Source organism: Rhinoderma darwinii, chromosome 7 (genome assembly GCF_050947455.1).
Source record: "Rhinoderma darwinii isolate aRhiDar2 chromosome 7, aRhiDar2.hap1, whole genome shotgun sequence".
NCBI lineage: Eukaryota > Metazoa > Chordata > Amphibia > Anura > Rhinodermatidae > Rhinoderma > Rhinoderma darwinii.
In genome coordinates, this window is record NC_134693.1 from 92,592,883 (window position 1) to 92,616,674 (window position 23,792).

The window sequence follows — 23,792 nt, forward strand, 5'->3', positions numbered from 1 at the left end:
CATAAATGAATTCCTTGAGGGGTGTAGTTTCCAAAGTGGGGTCACTTTTGAGGGTTACCTACTGTTTTGGCACCTCAACACCTCTTCAAACCTGGCATGCTGCCTAAAATAAAAGAAAAGAGGCCCCAAAATGCACTAGGTGCTTCTTTGCTTCTGGGGCTTGTGTTTTAGTCCAGTAGCACACTAGAGCCACATGTGGGACATTTCTAAAAACTTCAGAATTTGGACAATACATATTTAGTAATGTTTCTCTGGTAAAACCTTCTGTGTTACAGAAAAAATTGGACTAAAATTGAAAGCAGGAAAAATTAAATTTGCAAATTTCACCTCCACTTTGCTTTAATTCCTGTGAAATGCTTAAACGGTTAAAAAAAACTTTCTAAATGCTGTTTTGAATACTTTGAGGGGTCTAGTTTTTAAAATGGGGTGTTTTATGGGGGTTTCTAATATATAGGCCCCTTAAAGCCACTTCAGAACTGAACAGGTACCTTAAAAAAAAGGCTTTTGAAATTTTCTTAAATTTTGGGCGGTATAACCATCTGTTTTACAAGCAGATGCATTTAAATTCGGAAAAATTAAATTTTTTAAAAATTTCTCTACATTTTGCAGTTTTTCACAAATAAACACTGAATATATCGACCAAATTTTACCACTAACATAAAGCTCAATGTTTCGCGAGAAAATAATCTCAGAATTGCTTAGATAGGTTTAAGCATTCTGAAGTTATTACCACATAAAGCTAAATATGTCAGATTTGAAAAATGGGCTCTTAGTCTTAACCCCTTAATGACCGGGCATGTTTGGACCTTAATGACCAAGCCAGATTTGTCAAATCTGGTATGTCTGACTTTATCAGAGAATAACTCTGTGAAAGTTTTGAATATCCAAGTAATTCTGACATTGTTTTTTCGTCACATGTTGTACTTTATTTTAGTGATAAAAGTAGACTGATACAATTTGTGGAAATTAATTAAAAAATAGAAAAATGGAAGAAATGTTGTAAAAATTACCATATTCCCTATTTTTAACTGCAATATGTCACATATGTACACACATACTGTACAATTTTTTTAATTAAATATATATTTCCATCTCTTTACTCTATTTCGGCGCACTTTTGAAAAAAAATTAAATACATTTTCAGCAATCTAGAAGACTTACAAATTGAATAATAATTTGATACATTTTGAAGTACATTTTGTTTTCCTGCACCAAGCCAGGTTTTCAGAGGCTCATAGGTCTCAGAATGATGGAAACCCCCACAAATGACCCAATTTAGAAAACTAGACCCCCTTAAGGTATTTATCTAGGGGTATAGTAAGTATTTTGACTCCTGCTAATACATAGCAGGTGAAAAAAAAAATTTCACTTTTTTTCATAAAAGTATCAGTTTGAAGACAGATTTCTTTGTAAAGCGACCATGAGAATGAAGAAACCCACCACAAAATCTATCACCCTGTTTCTCCTGTTTTCAAAAATACCCACATTGTGGCCCTAAGGCTGTGTTCACACGACCTATTTTCAGACGTAATCGAGGCGTATTATGCCTCGTTTTACGTCTGAAAATAGGGCTACAATACGTCGGCAAACATCTGCCCATTCATTTGAATGGGTTTGCCGACATACTGTGCAGACAACCTGTCATTTACGCGTCGTCGTTTGACAGCTGTCAAACTACGACGCGTAAAATGACTGCCTCGTCAGAAGAAGTGCAGGACACTTCTTTCAGACGTAATATGAGCCGTTCTTCATTGAACTCAATGAAGCACAGCTCAAAATTTACGGCTGTCAGAGAAGCCTGGCAAAATGCGAGGAGGAGCATTTACGTCTGAAACGAAGCAGCTGTTTTCTCCTGAAAACAGTCTGTCATTTCAGACGTAAAAGCCTGCTACCGTGTGCACATACCCTAATGCGTTGCCTGGACACACGGCAGGGCCCAAAATGAAGAGAGAACTCAGAGGCTTTCAGGACTATTTTGCTTGAAAATGTTTTAGGCCCCACTGTACATTTGGAGAAGTTTTGAGCTGCCAGAACGATAGAAACTCCCCATAAATTACCCCATTTCGAAAACTAGACCCCTTAAGGTATTTATCTAGAGGTATAGTTAGCATTTTGACCACACAGGTTTTTCACTAAATATATTGGAATTGGGGCGCTACCTTACTCTTTGGGTCAATGCACACGCACACGACCGTAAAAAACCTCTGTTTCTGCGGACCGCAACTGCGGTCCGCAAAAACGGAGCCATTCACTTTCATTTAACACTGACACCTTTCCGTAGCACTACGGAAGGGTGTCAGTGCCGTGGAAATGTTCCGGGAATTATGGAACATGTCCGTTCTTTCGCATTTTGCGGGCCGTGCTCCCATACTTTGTATGGGAGCACGGCCCGAAAATGCGGCTGTCAGTCAGCGGCCGGCCGTGCCCGCAGTCGCGGGCCGTGATTGCGGGCACGGTCGTGTGCATGGGGCCTTACTCTGAGCTTTTTCACTTTGCTCCTTCTGTCCTGACCTATACCTGATATTTATCTACCTGTGTGAATGTAACCCTGATTTGGGATACAATATTTACGTGATTTTCCATGCTATATACATTGTGTGTGCATATAAACTCTATCTGTACATATAAATGCTGATCCAGTTACAGATGTATTTTAGATTCTCATTTTTTGTAATTTAATAAAGATATTTTTCATACTCGATAGTTATGGACTCTTCCTTTCTCTAGTGTTTATATATTGGAATTAGTCTGTAAAAATTAAAATCTACTTTTTTTCTGAAACATAGAAATTTTTAATATTTACAAGGAATAACGATGAAAATGCACACCAACATTTGTAAAGCAATGTTTCCCGATTACGACAATACCCCATATGTGGTAATAAACTGCTGTTTGGACCCACAGCAGGGCTCAGAAGGGAAGGAGCGCCATTTGGATTTGTGATTTTGCTGGAATGGTTTTCGGTGCAATGTCGCATTTGCAACACTCTGGAGGGACCAAAACAGTGGAAACCCACCAAAAGTGACCCCATTTTGGAAAAACCTTCAAGAAATTTTTCTAGGGGTATAGTGAGCATTTAGACCCCATGGGTCTTTTGCAGAGTTTATTAGAATTAGGGCGCGAAAATTAATATCAACATTTTTTCCACTAAAATTTAGAATTTTCACAAGGGATAAAGGAGGAAAAAAAACAACCATTTTTTATAAAGCAATTTCTCCCGAGTACGGAACTACCCCATATGTGGTCATACGTTTTTCATTAATTTTTCAATTAAGTCATAGTGCGCAACGGGGTTAGTGCACAGCGGATGGTTCAAAGTGAAAATTGCAATTTTCCACTGATATGCCATTTTAGTGCATAATATGTTGTGCCCAGTTTGTGCTACAGAAGACAAATACCTCATAAAACGTTAAACGGGTTCTCTCTGGTATGGCGATGCCATATGTGTGGGTGCAAACTGCTGCTTGGGCACGCTGCATGGCTCAGAAGGGAGGGAGCGCCATTTTGCTTTTGGAGCGCAGATTTTGCTTGGTAATAGTTTGGGGTATTGCTGGTATTTCAGTTTATAATGAGGGGGCATGTGTAAACTGGGCAGAGTACATCAGGGCATAATAAGAGAGTTTAATAATGCGGTAAATAAATAATAATTCATAGATGTGTGGCCGGTGTCGCACTGATAAATGGCGTCCGATCTTATCCGCTTTTGGAACACTCTGCACATTTTTCATCGCCATAGTCTGAAAGCCAGAACTTTTCTATTTTTTCACCACCGGAGCCGTGTCAAGGCTTATTTGTTGCGGGACAATCTGTAGTTTTCATTGGTACTATTTTGGGGTACATGCTATTTTTTTTTTATCACTTTTTATTCCATTGTTTTGCAATCCTGACCAAAAAACAGGAATTCTGACAATGTGTTTTAGGTTTTTTTTTTGCGGCGTTCACAGTACGCTATAAAATGTCATTTTTACTTTATTCTGCGAGTAGGTACGATTACGGCGATACCATATGTATATAGGTTTTTTTCCTTTTTTTTAGCGTTTGCACAATAAAATCACTTATTTATAAAAAAAAAAATCATTTTCTGTGTCACCATATTCTGAGAGCCATCATTTTTTTATTTTTTAGTCAAAAAAGCTGTGGAAGGGCTCGTTTTTTGCGGGACGGATTGAAGTTTTTATTGGTATTATTTTTGGGTACATGCGACTTTTTGATCACTTTTTATTCTTTATTTTGGGAGGGGGGGGTTTTTATTGATTTTTTTTGGGGTGTTAATCGTGCAGGAAAAATAACATTATAGTTTTATAGTTGGGGTCGTTACGAACGCAGTGATACCAAATATGTGTACTTTAACGTGTTCATTTTTTTCTATAATAAAAGTCTTATTATAGGAAAAAATAGTATTTTGTGTTTATAGAACTTATAACTTTTATTTTTACACTTTTTTTTTTTTTAAACATTTTTATTCCTTTTTTTTACTTGTCCCACTAGGGGACATTGAGACTTGCAGCTTTGATCGCTGCTAGAGTAGATTACACTACACACGTAGTGTAATGTACTCTGTCATTGTGACATAACTGTCACTCTGACAGGAAGCCGAGGAGGACCGGCCGGAGGCTGCTCCTCGGAGGCTGCTCCTCAGAGGCTTCCGTACATGGCAACCCGGAGGCTATTGTCTAGCCTCCGATTGCCACAACAAGCATCGGCAGCCCCCACAATCACTTCGTGGTGGCTGCCGATGTGCTTCAAACCACTTAAATGCAGCCACGGCAATCAGTCAGACCGGTCCCTGGCGAAGCATCGAGGTGCTCTTTGTTTTCTGTGCCATATCCAGGTTGATGTCCATCTCCTAGCACCATGTCTATAGGTATGTTATACTTTTCTTGGTGATATGCCTTTTCCCTATCTGATTACTCTCTGTTTAGGGTTGTATATATTATCATACACGTACCTATAGTTTACTCCTTGTCTGGGCTGTGTATGCATGCTGTTTTTTACAGCTGCACATGTCCTTTTATTACATAGGTGTCTATGTGTATTTGGCATCATTTTTCTGGATAGGTTATTCTGTATGCCCTCAGGTATTTTTTCATCTATACCACTGTGATGCTGTTCTTGGAATTTGACTTATTTTATCATTGTTAATATTTTTGCTATCACGTATCGTTATTTATTATGTATTAATAAAGATCTTTATATTTCATTTAGATACGTGTCAGTCATATATTTATAGGTATATATTCTGGGTGTTTTGTCCCCTTTGTTTTTTGGTTTTTATTTAGAGAAAATTAGCATAACTATAAAAAAACAACATAACTTCAGAAATAATGTTTTTTTAAACAAAAATCACAGGAGTTATCAGCATTAAAGCGCCTATTAGATTAGGTAAGAGATAGGGAAATGATGAACTGATGACAGAGCCTCACATTTTTCATAATTATGTTACAGCTAAAGCTATTAGAATGTATTACCTTTGCTTGATCTGGCTGCAATGAGTCCTGGTGTTTCCCCCAAATCATTAGCCTGCTCCACATCAGCCCCAAAAACCATGAGGACTTTAATAAGCTCCAAGTGATCTTTCTGTGGAGGAAAAACCATGTACATGACAGTTCTTTCACACCGTTACACTTACCTTGGATGTTGAGTTAGGGGGGATTCACACGAACGTGATTTGGCAGCGTGTAGGCCGCGTGGTTTTCGCGCGGCACGCAATGCCCTATAGAAGTCTATGGGGCAGTACACACAGTCCGTGTATTTTGCGCAGCGTTTGTTCGCTGCGCAAAATACGTGACAGGTTCAATAACTCTGCGTATTTCACGCATCACGCACCCATTGAAGTCAATGGGTGCGTGAAAACCAGGCAGGTCGCACGGAAGCACTTTCGTGCGAACAGACTGAAACAGCGCACGAGCTGTCAAAAGGATGAATGGAAACAGAAAAGCACCACGTGCTTTTCTGTTTCCAAGCATCCAAACGGAGTGTCTTTGCGAGGAGCGAACCCCGACAACCGAAGCTAACTTCACCGGGTTCGGCCAAACTCGTTTTGGCCGAACCCGGCAAAAAAAATTCCGGTCCGCGACGTCGGGAGACATTCACTGTGCATGGTGCTGAAAGAGTTAAACTGTTTCAGCACCATGGACAGTGACTTGCGATCCCAAAATACATTAACCTGTAAAAAAAAAACGAAGTTCTAACTTACCGATTACTCCTGTCTCCTTCCTGCAGTCCGACCTCCCGGGATGACACTTCAGTTCAAGTGACAGCTCCAGCCAATCACAGGCCAAGCACAGGCTGCAGCCAATCACAGGCTGCAGCGGTCACTTGGACTGCCGCGTCATCCAGGGAGGTGGGGCCCGATGTCAAGAGAGGCGCGTCACCAAGGACGCGTCACCAAGGACGCGTCACCAAGGCAACGGCCGGGAAGTTCTCGGTAAGTAGGAACTTCATCTTTTTTTTTTTTACAGGTTTTTCGCTGTTGTGTTCGGCATTCACTGTCGAGGGTGCTGAAGGATTTAGCTCTTTCAGCACCTTGGACAGTGACGGGCGTTGACAAGCCTCATCTCTATGATGCCAGCTGCGCGAAAATCACGCAGCCGCGCATCAGACACGCATGACACACGCAGCTGTCAAATGTTTTTTGCGCTCGCAAAACACTGCGTTGTTTGCGCGCGCAAAAACGCAACGTTCGTGTGAATCTGCCCTTAAGCAAATTTCATCCAAAATGTTAATTCAAAAGTCATTAGGCTATTAGCTAGGATATTGGTCATTGCCATCAGTAATGTAAAGGATCTGCCAGACACAGCTTCTGTGTCGACGCCCGTGGGTAATCAGTCTGCACCTGCTCCTAAGTCTGAGAGAATTGTAAAGAAAATAAAATAAAAAAGAGGGATACTGTAGGCGCTGCTTGGTTGATAAAAGTTGGTTTATTGCTCTGCCTGAGGAAGACGCCAGTCCGGCGTTGAAACGCGTAGCAATCTGTTTACCTTGCTTTATGCAATAAACCAACTTTTATCAACCAAGCAGCGCCTACAGTATCCCTCTTTTTTTATTTTATTTTCTTTACAATTTTCATCAAGGCAACTCCTTTAGGTGTTTGCGTTTGGGGATCGGCAGCAGCTTGCACCTCTTTGCATTTACCTGCCAGTATTTGCAATTTGGAAAAGGAAGCACATATTTTGTTTCCCTGGAAAAACAAACCTCTTCTGGCGCCGTGTCCTTTTTTCTTTTATCTATCATTATAAGTCTGAGAGAGTGACACGATCTTCTACCAGTCAGGCTGGGAGGCTGAGGAGTGGGGGAGCCTATCACAGCCTGGCCAGACGGAGCTAGCTCCCGCCCTCTGTCTATTTATACCTGCATTTCCTGCTCCTCCTTTGCCTGTGATTATTTTCTGTTTCCTGGCTCTGCTGCTCCTGCTATGATTATTGACCTTGCTTCATTTTTTACCCTGGCTTTACTACTACGCTCCTGCTCTGCGATTTGTACCTCGTGCACTCCTGGTTTGACTCGGCTCGTTCACTACTCGTGTTGCTCACGGTGTTGCCGTGGGCAACTGCCCCATTTCCCTTAGCTTCTGTGTACCCTTGTCTGTCTGTCGTGCACATATTGAGCGTAGGGACTGTCGTACAGTTGTACGCCGTCGCCTAGGACGGGCCGTTGCAAATAGGCAGGGACTGAGTGGCGGGTAGATTAGGGCTCACCTGTCTGTCTCCCTACCCCATCATTGCAAGTAACTTATCATTTACTAGGTCTTCAGTTATCGGATATCTTCATGCCAATGCTCTACTACTTATATGGAGCTACTACCTAAAGATGCCCATTGCCAAAAAAGTAGAGTAAAGGAACAATGCCACTTGGGGTGACCACTATATATGGTTCATGAAGTATAAAATTATGCAAATCATTTCTTGTACAATGGGATACCCATTGCTTACCAAGTACATTTTGTTTCTATTGCTAAACAGAATGCTAAAGTTATTGATAGCCATAGACATACAGAAAGAGCTACAAGATTCTGGGGAAACAAAAGATCAACCAGGTTAAAATTCAAACTATAAATCCCGTCTCCAATCGGGGAGCGGTCAGGCAAATCCTGCAGACATTAGACTGTCAGTGGATTATGTACAAATTGTCTGGAGCCACTGAGATAAATCTAATATCCAGGGGCGTAACTAGGAAAGAATGGGCCCCATAGCAAACTTTTGACTGGGGCCCCCCCTCCCCTGGGTGTCACACAACTGTGGATAGGGGATACATGTCTTTTGTTTAATGGCAGAGCGGGGAGATACCTCCCTGCTCTGCCATAGTGTTCAGTGGTGTCGCACTGTAGCAGCCATAGCGGCAGCTAGCGGAGCCTCCGGCCATGTTGGGGGCCCGTGTCGTCCGCCGGCATCATGCCGCGGGCCCCGTAGCAGCCGCTACGGCTGCTACGGCGGTAGTTACGCCACGGCTAATATATCTGGCCAGAATTAGGTTATGTTCACACGGTTAGAAAAAACATCTGAAAATACGGAGCTGTTTTCAAGGGAAAACCGCTCCTGATTTTCAGGCGTTTTTTAAGCAACTCGCGTTTTTTGCAGCTTTTTTTACGGCCATTTTTGGAGCCGTTTTTCTATAGAGTCAATGAAAAACGGCTCCAAAAACCATCTCAAGAAGTGACATGCACTTATTTTTCGCGGGGTGGTATTTACGCGCCGTTTTTTCAAAAAGGCCGCGTTAAAAAACTGCCACGTCGGAACAGAATGCCATTTTTCCCTCTGAAATCAATGGCCAGATGTTTGGAGGCGTTCTGCTACCGATTTTTCGGGCGTTTTCCATCCGTTTACGGCCTGAAAAATGGCCGAAAATAAGCCGTGTGAACATATCCTTACTAAATCTAATTTGTCTAATCCTTGCTTACCCTGACTGCAAACATCAGAAGAGTTCACTAACAAAAATATCACATCTATCTTCCAGATATATGGCTAGGTAGTAAAAGACTATCAGGAACTCTGACTGCCTTAAAGAAAATGCTAATAATTCAGGATAATTGAATAAACTACATGCAGTGCCGCCATTGTCAATGTACACATAACAGACCTCAATAGAAGTGCCAGTCGCTGCGCCAACGGTGCTCCCATTTAACGCAGTCAGCTATAGTGCCCAAGTAGCAAGGTCAAACATAGTGCCCCCATACAGTGTTAGCCTCAAAGCAACAATACAGTGAATGGGGACACAGTTCCCATGGCTAGACATACAGATGTAATTCAGACCCAGCCATGTATTCCTGAGCCGCTCTATTTCTCCACCTGTGAGCAGCCAAGCAACACTTGCAGGGAACTTCTACCCTGTACACTCAAAGTTCAGCAATACATTTCAATCTTGAAAATGGTGAAGAATTGGCACACAAAGTATGTTATAAAGTAACTGTTAATTAAAGCTTTATTTAAATAAAACGGTCCTTGTGTAACATACAGAACACAGTTTAAGACATTAGTGTATACAAAAGTGTCAGGAACAGCAAATAGCGGGTACATTCCCAGGTTTTAGCAGCTGGAGGAACATGTGAGCACAGAACGCAGCAATGCTTGTACAATCCGTATCCTACCTGCCCAAAGGACCCAGGCACCAAATGTGTGATGTCTACCCTCCCCTGAAGCACGGCGGAGAATTAGGCCAGCCTAACATGCAGAAGCCGAATACATTGTGGATGAAATATGGCTGCGGAGTAGAGGTACCATACCTCAGGTTCTATGGGCGTATTGCAGACTTTGAATACACTGAAAACGGACATAATATAATAGGGATGCTAGATGCGAGGCCACTTTTGGATGCTTTTTACAATGGGTGAGCTATGGCAGAAATTGACCACTGTGCAGGTTATTTAGAGACAAAGATTGCCGTTACAGATGAGCGAATTTCCCTAAATACGACACATATTACAAGTGCCACGATTGCCCTGTCTGACTCTCTAATGTCTTCTAGGACTGTATCCAAGTTGGATACATTCTTAAAAGGACATCAGGGAGTCAAACAGAGCAATCGGGGCACTTGCGATTCCACCCATAAAATAAAAAATACCATACTGACCACCCCACGTCTTCTGTATCGACGACTAATTGGCTGCAGCAGTCACATAGGAGAAAACTACGTCATCTCACCTGCCAGGCCTCCTAAAAGGACATAGTTTTGTCCCATTTGATCGCTGAAACCTGTGAATTGCTGCAGTGATCACATAAAGTTATCTCAGAAGGACGGCAGGGAGGGTCGCTACGGATGCCCGGGAGAGATGTAAGTATGGTATTATTATTATTATTTTTACATTTCCACTTCTCCCCTCTTTTTTCTATAATCTTTAAAATGCTCGTCAGCAGCCACATTTTGCCAAATTGTGTGCAACAAACCTCAAAAGCGTCGGACTTCGGCGAATCCAAAACATTTGGAAAATTCTGACCGAATTCAATTTGCGGCAAATTGTTTTGCTCATCTCTAATTGTCGCATTTTATATGTTGCAATCACTTGACCAGCTATTGTGTACAGAGCTTATACAGAAACGAACATTAAAAACGGTCTAAATTCTGTATGTGCATATCACAAATAAGAGACAGCTCCCACTGTTTTCTTGCTATTGGCTTTGGAGCTGGGCATATGTGTTTGAAAAAACTGTGTGCCTGCCCTTTGAATTTAACATGGTGCAACAGCAATTGCAATACTAAAAAAGGTGGCATAAAGGTGCCTGGGTTCAGCAAGTTACAGGTATAATTGGTGCAATAAAACTAAATTAACATTTCTATAGCTTGGTGTAACATTTCTGTTCCCTTTTTCTTTCTATCCGGTGTACCAGCGAAACGCGCGTCGGGGTGTTGTCTCACTGTGTGGACCACCTAACTACTTTCATCTCCATGGGTAAGATTTGTTACACTGGCCCCCCTGGTGATACCAGGTGGGCATAGATTTACATCCCCGGTGATTCCAGGGTATTTTCCCGTGATCTATGTCCGGTATTGTGAGCAGAGTACTCTTTTCAATAGGGTTTGAAACTTGTCTGACACCCTAATGTTATGTATTGTGACATTTTAAATGAGATATCAGACCTATTTAGCACTTGGTCAATTGGACACAATTTATTAAGTGGTCTGTGTTTACTGTCTGCTGCACATATCTTCTTCGTGTGCAATACTAATATCATGCCTTTGGCTGTATTATCGCTTTCTCAGTGATCCACACAGACTCTGTTTTAGAACCTCGCTTTGTTTTTAAATGTTTTGTGCTTATGATATTGTAATAAATAAAATGTATACCTTTTCCTATGACCTGTGGCGTTACGACTCCTTGTTCACATTTTCTTGTCATGATATATTGGAGTTTGCTACTCTTTGTTTATATTTTGATGGTGTCTTAACAATTTGTTGGTTACACCTAACCAGTCACTTTACCTGTGAGACATTTGTTGATAACTATTACAATATAGCATTATTTGAACGGCGTAAAAAAAATAAATGTAAAACCCCAGAATCGTTGTCTATTGGTCACCTTAGCGCTAAAAAGAATGAAATAAAAAGTGATACAAAATGTGTATGTACCAAAAAAATGGTGCTAATAAAAACTACAGCTCGTCCCGCAAAAAGTAAACCCTCACACCACTCAAACGATGGAAAAATATAAGTTATGGCTCTGAAACTGAACAAATTTTTTTTTTTAACCGATAGTTTTTTCTTTGTAAAAGAAGTAAAATAGGGGGCGTGGCCTGGACATGGAGCTGGTGAGACGCGTGGTGTAAGAGCTCCTGCTCCCTGACTGCTCCCAAGCCCGATTAACAGCGTCTATTTGCGACACACATCGCACTAATGCGAAGGGGATCACGCACCAAACCCCCGACACCCGCAAGAAGCGATCAGACAAGGACGAGGAGTGGTATACCTCATTATTTTTCGGACCCGGGCCTGCCTGCATCTCCGGCCAGTCTCTCCAATATGGCGGACCGCACCGGCACCTCAGGGACGCCGCCTCTGGGAAAGGCAACTCCTCCAGACCAGCCGCAGGATAGCTCGTCGGAGCCTCAGAGGGGTGAGTCAGCCTCTAACCCGGCACCAACTCATATTATGGGCCCTGAGCTGCAGGCACTAACGGCACAAATGGCGGCCATACCCACTAAACGGGATATGGAGGGTTATATTTCCCGCCTTGAAGCGGTTTGCAAAAATGAGATCCGTTCCTTGAAAGAGGACATTACACATATTAATGAATCGGTGGAAGCTATTGAAGTGCAAACACAGGAGCTACAGCAGCATCAGGCCTCCCAGCAAATTTTATTGGATCAACACTCTGCACATATACAAATGCTGTTTGATATGACGGATGATGCAGAGAACAGAAATAGGAGAAACAATATTAGAGTCAGGGGTATTCCAGAAGCTACGGGGCCCCAGGACCTCGTTCACACGTTACAGGGGATATTTAACATATTGCTGGAAAGACCTGCGCATTCCCCGGTGGAAATTGATAGAGCTCACCGCACTCTGGGTCCAAAAAACACAGATTTGGCCAGACCGCGAGACGTGGTGTGTAGAATCCACTTTTTTCAACTTAAAGAATCTATAATGAGGCATGCTCGTAACAGGGGTACACTGGACATTGACGTGGCTCCGGTGCAATTACTGGCGGATCTTTCTCGTTCCACTTTGGCAAAAAGGAGAGCCCTACGACCCCTACTTGTCGCACTTAGGGAAAAAGATATCCAGTATTCATGGGGATACCCCTTCCAACTACAAGTACGCCGTGGATCCTCCTTGTATTCAGTCTATTCTCCGGAAAATATCCCTGATTTCCTCGCTGCATTGGATCTCCCACAGATTTCCATTTCAGATTGGCCGTATTTTCCTCCTATGCCGCAACGAACACCAAGACGTAATCACCGGATTGATCACTCCTCGACCCCTGCGAGACACAGAAGAGTGCAGGGCCCGGGAGCTCCCGGTCATGCCTCTCAGGAATCTTGAGATTGCTCCTTTGATGCGCCGCCAGCAGCCTCTATGGTGCCTTACTGAGTTATACAGCGGTTAAGACAGCCACGGTCGCACATGTTGGACTCTGTTCCGCGGGTCCTGAGAAATTACCTCCCTGCCAGGAATATTACAGGACTGGCCTGCCCCGCAGAATTGTCTATGTGAAGCACAAATGGCGGCTACCTCGACATCGGCTACGACCAGGTCAAGATTGCTGGAATAAGATGTTGGAACATTCTGCTCCGCTGATAAGGAGTGGTTGGGGTTATTTTTTTCTATGTCCTAACATGCTGCATTGGGGATGTGGGGGAAGGGGACTGCATTGGGGATTTATGTATTCATTACAGATCAGAACGAGCCCCAAGGTCGGGATCATGGGTACATACCTCCTCCCTGGCAATTGGCCATGTGGGTTTATATGGACCACCTCGCATCATGTCTGCAGACCTCTGGGATATGGTGGGAGGGAGATGATAGAGCTTATGGCCTATATACAGTTCCGCCACGATGGTTTCGGGAGTAACCCCCCCCTCCCCCAGGATGGGACCCTAGCCGGGAATAAATGGCAGTATAGTCAGAATAGCAGCTGATATACTTACCTGTATGGTAATGGGAGCCGTTTAGACATGATATAGGTTATCTTTGATAAGGGGCAGTTCCCCTTAATGGAGGTAGATGGTGCTAGGCAGACATTAGCCAGTTACGGGGTGTTTGATCATTGTTGTTTGCTGATGTGATAATTTACATGTGTGTCTATACAAGGCTTCGGGCATTTGGGAGTTCGTTGGGAGCTTCCTTCTTCCATAGTCCAGTCAAACCCACACTTAGGGCGTGTTCGGTTGAACACTTTACTTTAACTTCTTTCCCCTAAACAAAGTAGTTTTGGGGCTGGATCACTGTCTGTAGTGAATCCATTAGTTCACTGACTCTTTCTTCACCCGTTCCCTCTTACCCTTCCTCCTCTTTCCCAGATGGAGCCCTTAAAATGTTGCTCATTAAATGTTCGGGGATTTAATACCCCGCAAAAACATGCTCAAATTCTGCATCATATGCACAAACAACGTGTTCAGATTTTACTTTTGCAGGAGACTCATTTCAGGACCGACCATGTGCCCACTCTGAAACATCGATACTATACGCAGTGGTTCCATAGTACCAACCCTGATGCGAAATCCAGAGGAGTGAGTATCGCTATACATAAATCTCTTCCGGTCTCGGTTGTTGCTACCCAATATGATACCCAGGGGCGCTTTGTTTTTCTGAAATTTAGAATATGTGAGCGACTGTTCACTGTTGCGAACTTGTATCTCCCTAATCATGACCAGGTGCTGTAATGGCAGGAAGGAGGTGAAGGGAACAAGTGAGCCCTAATCTACCCACCGCCCTGTCCCTGCCTACTTGCAATACCCGCCCTAGGCGACGGGGTACAACTTGGCGGCGGTCCCTACGCTGTCTAAGTGCAAGGGAGTACAAACAGGGAACACGCAAGGGAAGGGGCAGTAGCCCACGGAACGCCGCGAGGAAACGGAGCGGTAAATGAGTCAGTCAGGATGTAGTGGAGTATACCAACGAGAGCACGGAGCAGGAAGCAAGCCAGGGGCAAAGCGAAGCAGGATAAGCGGAACTGAAGCAAGGCAGAAGCACGGCAGAAGCAGGCTGGAGCAAGGCAGCAGTGGGGCCAGGAATCCAAGAAGAATAACAAGCACTGAGGAAGAGAACACGGCAGGTATAAATGGACAGGGGGCGGAGCTAACTCCGACTGACCAGGCTGCGATAGGCTCTCCCACTCCTGAGCCTGCCACCCTGGTTGGTGGGAGCCGGTGTCAGTCTAAGAGGTCTGGCCTCAGGTGTCGACTGATTAATCCCGGGAGTATACACAGACGTAGTACCTGGCAGATCCTTTACAGGTGCGCGTATGCAGGAGTTATTTAACGGAACTCTCCAAATTTGCAGAGGGTCTCTTGGTAACGGCAGGATACTTTAACTTCACAATGGATAGGGTTGCAGACTCCTCCTCGGGCAGATCCTCCATTTCCGCTTCCCTTAAGTCTAAGCTGTTTGCCATGCAAATGGTAGACATTTGGCGGATTCTCAACCCCCAAACACGGGACTACACCTTTTATTCTCCGGTACATGACATGTACAGCAGGATAGATTTGTTTCTTATTAGTCATCATCTACTTTCCTGGTCCCCGAAGTCTCAGATTGGAACTATGATTTGGGCGGACCATGCGCCAGTTTACTTGTCTCTTACCCTCCCAGACACTAATGGCATTGGCGGTTGAACCCCCAGCTTTTAAGGGACGCGGTATGCCAAATGGCGATTAACAGATCCATCTCTGAATTTCTGGATCATCATGAGGTGGACTCCACTCCTCTGCTGGTTCAGTCGGAGGCGTTGAAAAGTGTATTAAGAGGTACATTTATACAGCAAGGCTCGAGACTAAAAAGGGAACGGGCTTTCAAAATTTAAAAGCTCTTGTCCCAGATACGGACTCTATAGACCACTCACAAACAGTCCCAACACCCCAAGAATTTAGCAGAGCTACTAGAAGCTCGAAATTCGCTGAGAAATTTATTAGACCAGGCGCATGGGTCGTTTCGAGACTGGATGAGGCGTTTCGCTTACGAACATTCTAATAAATGCGGGAGGGCATTAGCTAGATCATTACACCCACGGGCTCCTCAATCCTTTATACCGGCGATAAAAACGACACAGGGCGAGGTCAAACATAAGCCAGAAGACATTGTTAATACATTTAAGGACTACTATCAGGCCCTATACAACCTCAAGGGGCCTTTGGCAGACATGTCTCCAAGTGCCCTCCAACGGAGGATTGATTCCTATGTTGCACAGACGGCGTTGCCGACTTTAGAGGAGACCGAGACGGCCTCACTAGGGGAGGCCTTCTCGGAATCGGAAATACAGGCAATCATAAAGTCAGCTCCGTTGGGTAAAAGTCCGGGTCCGGATGGATTCCCAGCGTCCTTTTACAAGACCTTTGTTACTAAACTTCTTCCCTATATGACTAAGGTATATAATGCAGTTACAACCTCCATGCCATTGACTCCGCAAACGTTAGCGGCCACCATTACTGTGATCCCCAAACCAGGGAAAGATCCTTCGGCTTGTTCTAATTACCATCCAATCTCCCTGATAAATGTGGATGTAAAACATTATTCTAAGGCCATTGCAAATAGACTAGCCCCACTCCTACCACGTTGTATCCACGGAGATCAGGCGGGATTTGTTCGGCACAGAGAGGCGAGGGATAATACCAATAAAACCACTCTTAATATCCTATGTCCTGAAAAAGGCTCTACCCACATGTTTAATATCGGTTGACGCGGAAAAAGCCTTCGATCGGGTACATTGCGGGTTCCTGAAATCGGCACTAACTCAGGTTGGGCTTGGCCCCATTATGCTAGATAAGATACTGTCCCTATACCAGACACCTACTGCACGAGTTAGGGCAAACTGAGTACTTTCCACAACATTCTCGATTGCCAACGGCACTAGACAGGGATGCCCCCTGTCACCACGATGGAGCACTTTATGGAGCACTTTATGTCACGATGGAGCACTTTATGTCATCACGATGGAGCACTTAGCTGTGGCTATCTGTAATTCCCCAGATATAACAGGGATAGGAATAGGTGGAGATTGTCATAAATTGGCTCTATATGCCGATGATCTCCTGCTCTTCGTGACAAACCCTGTAATCTCCTTACCAGTACTCATTAGAGAATTCGAAGTATTTGGCCAGGTCAGCAACTTTAAAGTAAACTATACGAAAACTGAAGCACTCAACATTTCCTTATCTTCTGAGACACTGGAGCTCTTAAAGTCATCCTTTAATTTTAAATGCCAGGCGAGGTCAATCCCGACCCGGGTGATATCTAACCTGTATACCTTACTTCTAGAGGCCTGTGATGATCAGCCTCCTGCATACGTCAGCGCATGGGAGCGAGAACTGGGAGTAACCCTGTCACTGGCTGATTGTGATCGAATATTTTTTCTATCTCACAAAATGCTGATGGCATGTCATGCACAGGAAAAAAACTTCAAAATACTGACTAGATGGTACCGTTGCCCACAGATTCTGAGCAGAATGTACCCTGAGGTGTCAGACTTGTGTTGGCGGTGCGGGACTGAGACCGGAACAATGTTGCACATCTGGTGGTAATGTCCAGTATTGCAGACCTTCTGGAAAGCGATTTTTGAAATCTATACAGAAGTGGAAGGTACACAGCTGGTGCCCACTCCTCAGATGGCTTTGCTATCCCTAATTCCGGGCCCTTTGCCGAGTATTAGGAAGTGGCTACTACGGCATTTCCTGACTGCGGCACGAACAGTTATTCCTAGACATTGGAAGTCTACTGTGCCGCCTTCAGTTGTCGAGATGGATTCTTTATGTCGAATGGAATCTCTGGTTGCAGAGGACAGTGATCGCTTTGGTGTGGTTCCTTCTCTGTGGAGTGCATGGTCGTCCTTCAAATCTGGTCCACACTTTGCTAAATGGCTAGGTGGAACCCCCCCCCCATAGAGGGGTCGGTCAGGAGCAGTCTGCTAATTTAGGGGCTTCCGTCTGGGAGAAGGGAACCCCTTCTCTCCTTCCCAGTCAATCCTCTCCTTGCCTCCACTGGGCAGGTGGGACACGGGGAGTTTCTGGGTGGCCCAGGATGTTTAGCTCTGGGCGTCTATCTCTTTCCTTGATCTTTCCCTATTTCTCTCTTTCCCTCTTCTTCTTCCTCCCTCCTTTCGTGGGACTTAGAATGATACTACACACTTTACACAAAGCCTTGGATATACTTTTATGATGAGACCTTATCAAGGCGAGACAATGCCTATAGCCTGAGATGTGAATTTCACAGATAAGGTGTGTGTGTAATATGTTGAAACATGCTAATGTCTTACCTAAGAGAACTACAGACAATGCAAATAATGACATGTATGTATATTGAGATGTTTTCTTTGGCTTGTTTGCTTTTGTATTTGCTAAAATTCGTAATAAAAATTTAGATTATGAAAAAAAAAAAAGTAAAATATGACATTTTTTCCTATTTTCTGTTGTCTAAAACCTGGGTGCGTCTTATAGTCAGATGCGTCTTATAGTCCGAAAAATACGGTATTATGCTTGCTGCCGACTTGGGCACAGTTATCTAAATCGGTTTTGTTTGTGCCTTATGACTACATCTGTTGTATTTGCAATTTCTATTTCTGTAAAACAATAAAAATTTTGGAAAAGAAAAAAAAAGGTATTGTTTCACACTTACCGTATTTTTCGGACTATAAGATGCACCTGACTAGAAGACGCACCCAGGTTTTAGACAAAAGAAAATATGAAAAAATGTCATATTTTACTTCTTTTACAAAGAAAAAACTATTGGTTAAAAGAAATAATTTGTTCAGTTTCACCACATTCTGAGAGCCATAACTTATATTTTTCAATCGTTTGAGCGGTGTGAGGGCTTAGTTTTTGCGGGACGAGCTGTAGTTTTTATTAGCATCATTTTTTTTTGTACATACAATTTTTTTATCACTTTTTATTTCATTCTTTTTAGCGCTATGGTGACCAAAAGACGATTCTGGGGTTTTAAATAAAAAAAATTTACGCCGTTCACTGTGTGGGTAAAATAATGCTGTATTGTAATAGTTTCAGACTTTTTACATTGTGCTTGGGGAAAAATAGGAAAAGGTTTTTGTTTTATTTTACTTTTAAAATGTATCGAAGTTTTTTTGTTTTTTTTACACATTTTAATAGTTCCCCTAGGGGACTTGACCAGCAATCATTAGATCAATGGTACAATACACTGCAATACATGGATGAGTTACAGAAAGTCCGTAACTCGCTGTAATATAAAAGCCCATTCTATAAAATGTACATAATACTTATCCCTCATTGTGAACGCGCTTAAAAAAAATAATAATAATATGTAGATCGACGGTAAAATAAAAAAAGTTATGGGTTTTGGATTGCAGTGATGAAAAAAATCACTGTGTGCTATAGAGGACCTTTCATGTTACGAAAAACTTTAAATCGTGGCCATACTTGGAATCTTGTCTTTCCCATATTTTTTTCCTCACTCTACAGGCTTCTGTTCCCCGCGCAATCAGCCCTTTTGTTTCGACCGCCTATATGGTAATTTGCAATTGAATTGACAACCGGGTGGACTCCAACACCCAGTATCAACGGGGAGTGATCCTAAGCCGATTTGTCAGAACGAATCGAACAGGGCCAATTGCAGGGCTGGAATCAAGGTGTTAATTATATAGTTATAGGCAGAAATATGAGCACAAAAACTTTAGTGCATGTTCATACTCAGAATATAGGGTCCTAACATCTTTGATATAAAACAACTTATGTGAATTGGCCCCCTCCATACAATTTTTTCTACTAACACACACTTGTTATAGTATCCATTCTCTTTAGCAGCAACAGCCTTATGCACTCAGGGGTTGTGCACCAGATCCCAGGCTGTGCATGTGTGAAATCCATCTGCCCTGCTTCAGTAAAATTCCATCTATAAAATTGTCTAATACAATATTAACCCCTTACCGCACCAGGACGCATCGGTACGTCCTGTATTGCTTTAACCCCTTCAGGACTGAGCCTGTTTTGGCCTTGAGGACGAGGCCGATTTTTTTCAAATCTGACGTGTTACTTTATGTGGTAATAACTTCGGAATGCTCTTACCTATCCAAGCGATTCTGAGATTGTTTTCTCGTTACATTGTACTTTCTGTTCGTGAAAAAATTTGGTCGATAAATTCAATATTTATTTGTGAAAAACATAAAAAATGTAGAGAAAATTTGCAAAAATTTACATTTTTCGAAATTTAAATGTATCTGCTTGGAAGACAGGTAGTAATACCACAAAAAATAGTTACTATTTCACATATCCCATATGTCTACTTTATGTTTGTATCATTTTTTGAACATCCTTTTATTTTTCTACGACATTACAAGGCTTAGAACTTTAGCACCAATTTCTCATATTTTCAAGAAAATTTCAAAAGCCTATTTTTTCAGGGACCAGTTCAGTTCTGAAGTGGCTTTGAGGGCCTTCTATGTTAGAAAGTCCCCATAAAACTGTCCCAGAGTATTCAAAACAGCATTCAGAAAGTGTTTTAACCCTTTAGGTGTGTCAGAGGAATTAAAGAGGCTCTGTCACCAGATTTTGCAGCCCCTATCTGCTATTGCAGCAGATAGGCGCTGCAATGTAGATTACAGTAACGTTTTTATTTTTAAAAAACGAGCATTTTTGGCCAAGTTATGACCATTTTCGTATTTATGCAAATGAGGCTTGCAAAAGTACAACTGGGCGTGTTGAAAAGTAAAAGTACAACTGGGCGTGTATTATGTGCGTACATCGGGGCGTGTTTACTACTATTACTAGCTGGGCGTTGTGTATAGAAGTGTCATCCACTTCTCTTCACAACGCCCAGCTTCTGGCAGTGCAGCACTGTGACGTCACTCACAGGTCCTGCATCGTGTCGGCACCAGAGGCTACACTTGATTCTGCAGCAGCATCAGCATTTGCAGGTAAGTAGCTACATCGACTTACCTGCAAACGCCGATGCTGCTGCAGAATCATCTGTAGCCTCTGGTGCCGACACGATGCAGGACCTGTGAGTGACGTCATAGTGCTGCACTGCCAGAAGCTGGGCGTTGTGAAGAGAAGTGGATGACACTTCTATACACAACGCCCAGCTAGTAAAAGTAGTAAACACGCCCCGATGTACGCACATAATACACGCCCAGTTGTACTTTTACTTTTCAACACGCCCAGTTGTACTTTTGCAAGCCTCATTTGCATAAATACGAAAATGGTCATAACTTGGCCAAAAATGCTCGTTTTTTAAAAATAAAAACGTTACTGTAATCTACATTGCAGAGCCTATCTGCTGCAATAGCAGATAGGGGTTGCAAAATCTGGTGACAGAGCCTCTTTAAAGCAAACTAGAGGTGAAATTTACAAATTTCATTTTTTTTGCCAAAATTCTTATGTAATAATTTTGTTTCTGTGTAACAGAAGGTTTTTCCCACGAAGCAACTCCATATTTATTTCCCAGATTCTGCACTTTTTATAAATATCCCACTTGTGGCCCTAGTGCGCTAACGGACTGAAGCACAAGCCTCAGAAGCAAAGGAGCACCTAGAGGATTTTGGGGCCTCCTTTTTTTCGAATATATTTTAGGCACCATGTCAGGTTTGAAGAGTTCTTGTTCTGCCGAAACAGTAAAAACCCTGCAAAAGTGATCCCATTTTGGAAACTGCACCCCTCAAGGAATCTTTCTAGGGGTATAGTTAGCATTTTGACCCCACAGTTTGTTTGCTAAATTTATTTGAATTAGTGTGTAAAGATGAAAATCTACTTTTCTGAAACAACGTAGAAATTTTTACAAGGAATAAAGGAGAAAAAGCACTGCTACATTTGTAAAGCAATTTCTCCCGATTATGGCAATACCCCATATGTGGTAATACACTGTTGTTTGGACCCACAGCAGGGCTCAGAAGAGAAGGAGCGTCATTTGGATTTTGGAGCGCAGATTTTGCTGGAATAGTTTTCAGGGCCATGTCGCGTTTGCAATGCACTGGAGGGACCAAAACAGTGGAAACCCTCCCAAAAGTGACCCCATTTTGGAAACGCCACCCCTCAAGGAATCTTTCTAGGGCTATAGTTCGCATTTTGACCCCAGTTATTTTGCTAAATTTATTTGAATTCGTGTGTGAAGATGAAAATCTACTTTTTTTCTGAAAAAACCTAGAAATTTTTACAAGGAATAAAGAAGAAAAAAAACACTGCTACATTTGTAAAGCAATTTCTCCCGATTACGGCAATACCCCATATGTGGTAATACACTGTTTGGACCCATAGCAGGGCTCAGAAGAGAAGGAGCGTCATTTGGATTTTGGAGAGCGGATTTTGCTGGAATAGTTTTCAGTGCCATGTCGCGTTTGCAATGCACTGGAGGGACCAAAACAGTGGAAACCCCCCCCCCAAAAGTGACCCCATTTTGGAAACTACGCCCCTCAAGGAATTTTTTTCTAGGGGTGTGATCACTTTTTTAACCCCATAGTTTTTTGCAGAATCTTGTGGATATCTGGCGTGAAAAAGAACATTTGAAATTTTTTCACAAATGCTTAATTTATAGGACAGATTTTTCAGACACAGAGCATGCAAGTGTAGAAAAGCATCTTTACATCTATTGGCCCATTTGTACCGAGTTCAGAGATATCCCCAATGTGGATCAAATATGTTGTGTGGACACATGGCAGTGCCTGGAAGTGAAGGAGTAGCCTTAGGTTTGCAGGGCCCAAGTTTTGCATGAGACGCTGAGCCCCCATAATGATGGGAAACCCCCCAGAAATTACCCCATTTTGATAACTACACCCCCTCTAAGAATTTTTCTCAGTGTGTAATCACTTTTTTGACCACACTTTTTTTCTTTGCAGAATCTTGTGGAAATGTGGAGTGAAAAAGAACATTTACATTTTTTTCACAAATGCTTCATTTATAGGACAGATTTTTCAGACACTGATCATGCAAGTGAAGAAAAGCACCTCAACATTTATTGGCCCATTTCTTCTGAGTTTAGAAATACCCTCAAATTGGCTCTAATCTGCTGTTGCTGGACATATGGCAGGGCCAGAAATATTGGAACACCACAAGGATTTTGAGGTCTTATTTTACTTGGATGATATTTGGGCACACGTCATGTTTGCATAGGCCTAAAAAATTGTGCAGATACTACACGATATTACAAATCCTAGGTATTCATCTAGGGGTATAATGAGTATTTTTAGTTTTGTTATGGGGGATCTTCCATTTTTAAATGGTGAAATGGTTCTGGTAAATCAAATGAATTGTAAATGGAAGGGACTATAATTATAAATGAAAGGGACGGATGAAAATAAAATTTAGAACTCCAGAGAGGTGTGGTATATCCGGAAGCACTCCTTCATACACAGTCCACAGTGGGTGGGACAGGTGTTACACTGGTATGTCGTGTCTTTTCTTATGCCTCTTCTGGCGCAGACGACACTATTCCTGGGGGCGCCTATTTTTTTCTGTGGGCGGCACTTCACCAGGAAAGTGCTGCCCTGGAACTATCCTGTGGACATCCGTACTTGCAGAGGTAGAACTTTCTCCTACCTCTGCCACATTCCAAAAGAGAAGGGATTTGATCACCTTCTCCTGGTACTCCAGTTATGTCCCCTCCTGACCAGTGCTCCTGTAAATTACAAAGGAGTTGTACAATGCCATTTGGATGAAGTACACTGCAAGTTTTTTAGACCAAATATTGAATTTCCGCATGGCATTGTACGGCTTGAGCATCTGGTCAGAAAGGTCCACTCCCGCCATGAACTTATTATAGGCCTGGATGCAGACAGGCCGAGACGTGGTGGTGGGTGTTGCACCACGCACAGGGACAAGAGAGCAGGTGGCGTCATGGATTGATGTCCGCATTAGGACATCCTTCTTGTCCCTGAACTTCAAAAATAGGACCCCTTCGCTAAGGGACGCCCTGCTCTCACCACACTGCAGGGGTTGGTCGAGAAGGTTTTTTGGGAGCTGTCTCTGGTTTTTGCGGACCGTCCCACACGCCACTGTTTTTTGCTCCGCCAGGCATTTGAACAGGGGTACACTTGTATACCAGGTGTCTATATACAAGTGGTACCCCTGATTAAACAGTGGGTGCAGGAAGTCCCAGACAATCTTCCCAGTTGTGTTCAGGACGGGTGGGCAGTTCGGGGGCTCAATTTGACTGTCCCTTCCCTCATATATTTTAAACGTGTGTGTGTG

General features: G+C 42.9%; 1 protein-coding gene across 4 annotated transcripts in view; it reads right to left on the reverse strand.

Annotated features, from left to right (window-relative positions):
- The window catches only part of PLA2G6 (phospholipase A2 group VI), a 168,279-nt gene that overhangs the window by 63,054 nt on the left and 81,433 nt on the right, over window positions 1-23,792 (reverse strand). For all 4 annotated transcript variants that reach the window (XM_075833685.1, XM_075833682.1, XM_075833681.1 and 1 more), the window contains exon 8: window positions 5,469-5,577. In XM_075833685.1, coding sequence (XP_075689800.1) covers window positions 5,469-5,577 — 109 coding nt within the window. The remainder of the gene's footprint in view (window positions 1-5,468; window positions 5,578-23,792) is intronic.